This window comes from Siphateles boraxobius, unplaced genomic scaffold (genome assembly GCF_051911475.1).
Source record: "Siphateles boraxobius isolate OS27281-9 unplaced genomic scaffold, OSU_SipBor_1 6, whole genome shotgun sequence".
Classification (NCBI taxonomy): Eukaryota; Metazoa; Chordata; class Actinopteri; order Cypriniformes; family Leuciscidae; genus Siphateles; species Siphateles boraxobius.
In genome coordinates this window covers 23,714,473-23,723,597 of record NW_027509186.1, presented here as the reverse complement: position 1 = coordinate 23,723,597, position 9,125 = coordinate 23,714,473, and the positions used below count along the sequence as shown (strand labels likewise).

The following is a 9,125-nucleotide window of genomic DNA, read 5'->3' as shown; positions in this document are numbered from 1 at the left end:
GAGTTTTCTTTTGCTATCTGAGCAAATGGGAACACAAAATAAAATATATTTATTTAATGTAGTTTCTCATTCACCGCTATAGAAGTTTACCCAACTATGACGGCTTCCGCTTCTGGGAAACCCAGAAATCTGAAGGTCATTGGACAAAATGATTACATAAAAATTACAATTGCAGCAACAAAGTTTGCAATTTGCAAACATTATACATGAAATTGTGAATATAGAAACATAAAATATGAAAAAATGGGTTGTAAAAGCAGATCATGGTACTGAGTCTTTTAGTCTTACAGCTCCATCTGCTGGAAACAGCAAGGTCATTCCACGAAACCGGTATGATTTGAGTCCCTCTGACCTTTTTATATATTGTGTATATCGTGTATTTTACCTAATGGGTCACCAAAATCTTTTTTTAAAAGCTTTTTGTATCCATTGAAATGTCTCCTTTAATAAGGTTTAAAAATAATGACATACATTTTATCTTTATATTATAAATTAGCTTGTTTTTTCAGTTGACACCATCTATTTTGTCATGTCCTGCATGGTCTTCTATGAAAATGTACTTGGGATATGAATAATAAAATTGGAAAAAAGTCCATACATTTTGGCATTCCCATGAATATCTATCTGTGCTTTTTTGCTGGTAAATTTTTTTTCTAAGTAAATTCATGATTATTCATTAAAATCACATTATTTTGTTCAGTACCTCGGTAATTCCTCAACCCCGTTACACAAATCATTCTCCCCTCATAAAAATAATGAACAGATCCTTATGTGACATCAATAACAGGAAGTAACATCATAGAAGTCTTCTGAACAACATTGTGTGCAGACACAGGCAAGTTACCACCCTCTTTTATAACTGTCTATAACTTATTTAGAATTGTGATATTGTGGTTGTCAAGCTCAACGACTCAACCCTGTTACCTCAAATAAAAATAAAATTTTATTACTTGTGAAAATGATCTTTGTTATTTCAACAATATACATGATTTATTAATATCATGCATGTCATGTGCTCTCCTGTTATTCACTACATGTAGAGCAGTGGCCAGCAAAAAATCACAACCCTGTCACACTCAACCCCGTTAATTCTTTGCCACGAAGCGCACGCACATCCAGAAAAAAAAACAAAAACAAACACAGACACACACACACACACACAGACACACACACACACACACAGACACACACACACACAGACACACACACACACACAGACACACACACACACACACACACACACACACACACACACACACACACACACACACACACACACACACACACACACACACACACACACACCAAAACACACCAGTTATATTTTATTTTGATGACCTATTCAGTCAATGTTCTAATGTATACGTAATTGTTGTTTTTCCTGCAGTCGGGTTAATAAAACTGAGTTGGAATTGCAAATTATATCTGTTGTTTTTCTACATTTGCAATTACTGAATTAGTGTGACTGACATCTGATTAATAGGAAAATGTTGATTTCATTACAAATATATTTTGTAATCATATTGAGAGAGCTCCCACAGTGTCCATAAGGGGTTGAAGACTAATATAGTGGGAAAATATGTTTTTTCTGGAAGTTAAATATTGTGTATAACTAAGTTATTGTACACGTGTGTGCGCAGCCCTTACTCATCCCAACCCACATGGGAGTCATGGGACAGACTGGAAAGTCAATACAAAATTTCCCATATCAATACAACTGCAATACAGGCGCTGGAAGAAAAAAAATTAATATTTCATTGAAAGATCTGTGTGATGTTTCATGCTTTCCATTACTATATTTACTAACCTAAGATAGATAGATAGATAGATAGATAGATAGATAGATAGATAGATAGATAGATAGATAGATAGATGTTATATTTGTTAATATTGTAATACTTTTTTATGTTAAAGCAATCTCAATGGCTCTTCTCCGTCAAACCAAAGGTCAAATAAAGTCTTTCAGTGACCCGTGAATTACCATGATGGCTCTGCGCATGCCCACAACATCGAAGGTAAACAAAGAGGAAAACGCGCACCCGGCCTGAGTCCTAACATTAAACGCTGCTCTTCTATCGGCCTTTCTATCTGATCAAAACATGGATGTGACATTTTCATGTCGAGCCAGTATTTATTATGACCAAGGCGGTAGGAAATACATGGAGGATTTAGTGACGATGAAACAGGAGGATGAGCCGAGTGAGGATGAACTGGACGCCGCCGAACGTGGCGAGATCGCGGCACCAGCAAAAGACCAAAACCACGACGCTTCAATCCAAGACTCCATTCCTGGATCTATCACTGTTACCTATGTTCAAGATGATGATCCTAGCTCTACTCTTCAGCAGGCGTCGATGCCCACCTCGTCTCGCTCATCCAAACACACCCGTGGTCCGCGGGCTGTGTCTATGTTCGCCGTGTTCGACGGACACGGGGGTCCGGACGCCGCGCGCTTTGCTCGCGACCATTTGTGGGGCCACATCAAAAAACAAAGAGGCTTTTGGTCTGATGACGACGACGAGGTGTGTGCGGCTTTGCGAAAGGGATTCATCTCTTGTCACCATGCCATGTGGAAGAAATTACGTAAGTTGTGAAATTGAACGTTAGGTTACATACATATTTACATAATGTTCTTGTTAACGCTGCTGGGTTAAGTCCCTGCCATTTTGGACGTGCATTGCAAGGTAGAGAGTCGGAGCACATTTTGAATGTGGGCTGCCTGCAACATCAGATGCATCCCGCCTAAAGAAGTTGGCACAATTCCTGCAGGTCACACCAAACAATTTATAAACATCTGAACTTAAGTGGCAGCACATCAGATAGTATCATGCTTACAGGCAGAAATCACAGCTCAACACTCCTGACACCTGCAATCTGAGTTAGTTTTCTAGATGCACATAGCATTTTTCGTTTTTACTCAAATAAATTAACAGATGTTGTAATAAATATACTTTAGTGTAAATTATGTACATAATATGAAGACTAATTTTATTAGTTTTTTTAATTTTGGGTGCGCCGCAATTTGTCAACACGTGGCTAGCCTGTCATGCAATACCAAAAGAACACGAAAATCAAACAATATAAAGACAACACAGTATGAAATACACAACATAGCAATGGAGCCAAGTTAAAGGGATTACCCAAAAATGAAAATTCTCCCCTATTGACTTCCATAGTATTTTTTTCACAGTCAACTGTTTGGTTACCCATATTCTTCAAAACATATATTTTTGTGTGTTTGGCAAAATAAAGAAATTAATACAGGTTTGGAACAACTTAGGGGTCAGTAAATGATGATGATGAAGAATTTTTATTTTTGGGTGAACAATCCCTTTAAGTTCAGAGTGATTACATTTAGTCATTTAGCAGACGCTTTTATCCAAAGCGACTTACATCTGAGGACTAAAGCAAGCAAGTCACCGTGAAGAGGGAAGAACGACGCAAGAAGTGCTCAAAATACAAAGTTCAGCCATTGCTCAGAGTAGCAAAAGCCAGACAAGGGAAGATTTAAAAGGGAAGGAAAGATTTAAAAGAGAAGAAGATTTTTTTATTTATTTTTATTTTATTTTTTTATGTTAAGTACTCACGGAAGAGATGAGTTTTCAGTTGTCTTTTGAATGATGTCAGGGATTCTGCATTACGGACGAGCGCTGGGAGGGAGATCATTCCACCAGCATGTTCTGGAGAGTGATTTAGTGCCTCGCTGTGATGGCACCATGAGCCGTCGCTCCTTGGCCGATTGTAGGCTTCTGGTAGGGTCGGGACGTAGACTTGTAGTAGGGAGTGAAAGTAGGACGGAGCTGAGTCTGTGGTAGATGTGTAAGTAAGCGTCAAAGCTTTGAATTTGATGCGAGCAGCGAGTGTTAGCCAATGCAGTGAGATGAACAGAGGAGTGACGTGAGCCCTTTTGGGCTCGTTGAAGACAAGGTGGGCTGCAGCATTCTGGATCATTTGTAGAGGTTTAGTAACACATGATGGAAGTCCAGCTAGAAGAGCATTGCAGTAATCAAGCCTAGAAATAACCAGGGCCTGGGCGAGAAATGCACTTCCCGTTGCATTAAATATACAGCTTGGACTTATTTCCTTTTTTTCTCCCACATCTACAACAAAATCTTAATTTTTGCATCTGTTTTAAATAGAATGGTTAAGTCATTACTGATCTGTTTTGAAAAATATAATCTGCTTTCTTATAGCGGAATGGCCAAAGACGGTTACAGGACTTCCTAGCACATCAGGCACAACTGCAAGTATCGTCGTAATACGACGTGACCGAATGTATGTTGCCCACGTTGGGGACTCAGCAGTAGTGTTGGGGGTGCACGATGACCCCTTTGACGAGTTGATTGGAGCAGTGGAAATTACGCAGGACCACAAACCTGACCTCCCGAAGGAAAGGCAGAGAATAGAGGGGCTCGGTGGCAGGTGATTTGTTCATTCAAACAGTTAGTCAGACACAACTAATCTGAACAAACTGTATTTACACACTTTTGGTACCTTCTGCTTTTGATAAAAGATGTGTGGAGGCATGTGTTAGCCACACAGATGGAAGAGATTATTTTATAATTTGATGGTAGACTTTCATGTTTTGGTCATTTTGGGTTAACCTTAACATGTAACCATCATCGTCCTTTTGTCATGTCAACAATCATCAGGAAAACACAAACTTCAACCATGTGTGTCTGCAGTGGTCAGACTGGTTTTTGTTTGTGCACTCAGAGCTTCAAAAATGAGATAACATTACCTGACTCGCATTTGTTCTCATTTACTTAATCTAATCACAAACTTTCTTTGTCTTTTGGGCTAAAATAACTTAAGCATATCAACACAATATAGACCAACATTCAATATTAAATAATGGCTTAGGGTAGTGTTTAAACTCTAGTGATCAAATTTTATTTGAGGTCAGGCTTAGTTTTGGGTAGAGCGAGGTATGGATATTTTTGGTCAGCAGTTTTTTTTTTGTATGTTAAACTTAAACTATGATGAGATCCACAACTGATCATTGTCACATCTCTCTTCTAGTGTCATTAAAAAGTCTGGAGTCAATAGGGTCGTGTGGAAGAGACCCAGACTCACCCACAATGGGCCAGTGAGAAGGAGCACCGTCATCGATCAGATTCCATTCTTGGCTGTGGCCCGAGCTCTTGGTAAGGTGCACATGAGGGATAAGCTATTTTGTAACATGAGGTCATCTTTGGAAAAACAGTGACAATGTGGAGTTTCAATGCATCTGACAAGTCAGCAGGGATTGTGTACTGTCCTACAAATTGCAACATGCCACCATGATAAACTGTTCTTTAGCAACAACAAACAGAATGTGTAATTGCAACACTGGCTGATTAGAGGTTTAGCAAGGTTGTCAGGGCTCGACAATAAGGACTGTGATGGCCTGGGGCCAGCGTGAGTGATGCTCTGGACAGTTAATGGAGTTGTCATCATAACACACTTGAATGGACAAATACAAACTCAATTGTATCATCAACATGCCGTGAACAGTTGGGAAAAAAATTAGATGTCAATATATTAGATCCCGGCATTAGGTTTTAAAGTGACAGGAGCCTAATATACCTACTGTTGTCTCTGTTCTTAATGTTAATCAGACAACAAAAGAAAAAGAGAATCTCTCACTGTCCTTAGCTAAATAACTTTTAGCTTTAATAAGGAATGACTAAAGAATAGTTAGACAAGAATAGAAAGTAAAAAATATTTTATTTTATTTTACTTTATTTAATTTGTGTAGTATTTCTTTGCTGAATAATACTACTGTTAGACCAACCTAGGTTTTATAGACCTTATAATGCAAATCAAAACTTAAAGGGATAGTTCACCCAAAAAATGGGTGATGTCATTAATTACTCACACTCATGTTGTTCCAAATCAGTTAGACTTTCATTCATCTTCCGAAGATCTTTTTTATGAAATCTAAGAGCTTTCTGTTCCTCCATGCACAGTCTATGCAACTACCAAATTGACGCTTCAAAAAGTTAATAAAGAGATTGTAAAACTAATCCATATGATTTGAGCGGTTTAGTTCAAATTTTGTGAAGAGACTTGATCATTTTATTTGATGAACAGTTTAATTTAGGCTTTAATTCACATAAATTTATGCACATAAATCAGCGAACATAAACACAAGCTTAACCCAACTTGCTTCACACGAGAAAACAAACCTTATGCTGAAGCTCAAACATGCTGCGTAACACAAGAATGAACATCATTGGTTCATGCTGAAGCTCAAATGTGCTGCGTAACATGAGAATGAACCTCATTTGTTCTTGCTGAAGCTCAAACGTGCTACGTAACAAGAGAATGAAAATCATTGGTTCTTGCTGAAGCACAAACATCCTGCGTAACACGAGAATGAACCTCATTTGTTCTTGCTGAAGCTCAAACGTGCTACGTAACACGAGAATGAACCTCATTGGTTCTTGCTGAAGCTCAAACATCCTGCGTAACATGAGAATGAACCTCATTGGTTCTTGCTGAAGCTCAAACGTGCTGCGTAACACATGAGAATATACCATTGGTTCTCGGACGTCAAGCAAACATGCTTGAGCTTCTGATTACCACAACTGAAGTGTGTTGATGAATATTTCTATGTGAATAAAAGCCTTATTTTAATCTGTTCATCATTATAAACAGATCGTGTCTCTTCAGAAAATTTGGACTAAACTGCTCAATTCATAAGGATTAGTTTAACGATGTCTTTATGCACTTTTTAAAGTGTCTGTTGTGTAGCTGTATATGGAGGGTACAAAAAGCTCTCAGATTTTAGAGAGATCTTCATTTGTGTTCTGAAGATGAACGAAAGTCTTACGGGTTTGGAATGACATGAGGGTGAGTAATTAATGACAGAATTTTTGGGTGAACTGTCCCTTTAACTGAATAAATGTGTCCAAATGCACCTGATTTTTACATCAGTTTTTTTGTTGTTGTTCTTCATATCCAGTAATGTAATGTACACGAATATGTTTTCAGGTGATCTGTGGAGTTACGACTTCTACAGCGGAGAGTTTGTTGTGTCACCAGAGCCTGATACTGCTGTTATCAAGCTAGATTTGAAGCAGCACCGTTACATCATCTTAGGCAGTGATGGGTTATGGAACATGGTATCACCGCAGGAGGCTGTGTCTATTTGTCAGGACAATGACAATGCCAAGGTGAATAATGTAAAATGATGCTTTAACTAAGATTGTAATCTTCTTTTAAAAGCGTTCGTTTACCTGAATGTTTATTTCAACAGGCGAAGAACCAAAACGAAAATGTTTCAAATGCCGTTCTGCTTGTGAACCATGCCTTACTGAGATGGCGTCAACGCATGCTCCGTGCTGATAATACCAGTGCCATTGTTATCTGTTTGGAGCCGTTCGGGACATCCAGTGAGTGCTTGCCACCTTATGAGATTGTGTATAATCTACAGGGACCAAAGTGGGGCTCTGTTCCCGAATCTTGCACTGAATCTTTGCCAACTCAGGTTAGGAACATTTATGATTTTCAAATTGACAATACAACAGCAGTGTAGATTAAGATGAAAAATAACCCCACACTCAAGCTTCATATGTAGTTCCTTCTTTTTTAGGTTCCTGATTCTCAAGGACAGCACATCCCAGAGAAGAAAAATGGCAGCTGTGATACAAGCGCAATATTTGAATCATCTCCTGAAAGCCTTACAAGCTGTGAGGACCTGCCTTGTAATGACTCACTGGAAAATGAGGCCAATTGTGATAGAGTGCCTACAGGCAAACGGATGCTAGAGGATTCCTCCTCGCCTGAGCTGAAGAAACCCCGTCGTAGTTTGTCCCAGTCCCCTTTACATGAGTCCTCATGTACATCCTCACAGAAACCGAGCCTACAGTCCTCTGCGAGGAGCGACAGTGGAAGTAATGGTCAAAAACAGTCTGAAAATGTCCAGACGCTGCTTCAGCAGCATGGGAAGACTACTGTTTGTGTTTGTTGACATTCGTGGGCCTATTCCAATGCAATCTGTACATTCATGCTGGATAGTCAGACTTTATTCATAGTTCATATAAGCTACTGAGAAACCAAATCCTGAAGCAAGTAACCATGTCAAAAGAAAAATCACTAACTTCCATTCACAACACTCATGTTTTAGTGTGTTTTATGTATGTTTTACTACATATTTTGTAGACTAATGAAAAGAAAACGTGTTTTGTTCGATTTTAAATGAGTTTTAGTTTTTTCCTACATTTTGTGTCCAATTTTGTAATGCTTAAGGTCTGTCAGGTAGGCATGATTGGTCAACTAGGGATTTTTGCACTTTAAGTTGAATTTGTGCAGTCTTTGTGGAAGATGGAAAGTTTGTGAGGAAAAATGACCAAAAAAAGAAACGGTATCTTCTGAGAAGATATTTCCCTGCAGCTTACGTGTCACCTGTTTCAAAAAAAGTTCATCTTCTTGGGATCAATGCTATAGTTTTTTTTGTATATGATTTTACTGAATAAGAAGAACGGTGCATCATGTGTAGTGTTCACTGATGTCTTAACCCTCCGTCATAAAGTTTAAATATTATATGCAAGCATGAACTTTATTAATTATATATTATGGATTTTAAACATTACGCTTATTTTAATTTTTCAAAGTATTTCATTAACTTTGTTTTTTTTTCTCTGATTCTAAACTGAAGGTGCTGCTATGATAAACATGTCAATAAATTTTTTTTACAACAAAAACTGTTTGTTAATAAAAACATTGACCACTGTTGTTGAGGATTTCAGTTACCGCATCATATTTCAGTTAAGCATCTTAAGTTATTCTAATATTGCAGTTTTAAATAATTTTAAGTTATGCTTTGAAGTTTTAAAAAAATAGATATATTATTATGCCTGCAAACCATATAGAGATGGTATTAATGATATACAACTTTGTATACAATACACAAAATACATGAACAATATGTTTAATGTAATTTGAACATACACAAGAAAAAAAGTTAATTATTTAAAAAAAGAAAAATAACAGGAACAATAGGAGAAGATAGAGAAAAAAGACCATGAGGGTAAGATGATATTATTTTATACAACAGTTAGAGTGTACAAATTAAATTAATTACAAATCGAGGTTGTTTTTACTTGCTTCCTTATTTACTGAGGAAGAAATAATGTTAA

At 37.6% G+C, this 9,125-nt stretch overlaps 1 protein-coding gene across 1 annotated transcript; it reads left to right on the top strand.

Annotated features, from left to right (window-relative positions):
* The first annotated feature begins 1,967 nt into the window (after positions 1–1,967).
* Positions 1,968–8,690, top strand: ppm1da (protein phosphatase, Mg2+/Mn2+ dependent, 1Da). Its single transcript, XM_077208312.1, has 6 exons — positions 1,968–2,583; positions 4,194–4,422; positions 5,023–5,147; positions 6,979–7,160; positions 7,244–7,474; positions 7,580–8,690. The coding sequence occupies exons 1-6, from the start codon at positions 2,100–2,102 to the stop codon at positions 7,955–7,957; spliced, it is 1,629 nt and encodes a 542-aa protein (XP_077064427.1). The 5' UTR covers positions 1,968–2,099; the 3' UTR covers positions 7,958–8,690.
* Positions 8,691–9,125: the final 435 nt, after the last annotated feature.

What these genes read in the sequence shown, in the direction of transcription:
- ppm1da (XM_077208312.1), top strand. Translation starts at nt 2,100, where the DNA reads ATGGATGTGACATTTTCATGTCGAGCCAGTATTTATTATGACCAAGGC. An exon ending in ATAGAGGGGCTCGGTGGCAG is followed by an intron (nt 4,423 to 5,022) that starts GTGATTTGTTCA and finishes TCTCTCTTCTAG; the next exon opens with TGTCATTAAAAAGTCTGGAG. An exon ending in CTGAATCTTTGCCAACTCAG is followed by an intron (nt 7,475 to 7,579) that starts GTTAGGAACATT and finishes CTTCTTTTTTAG; the next exon opens with GTTCCTGATTCTCAAGGACA.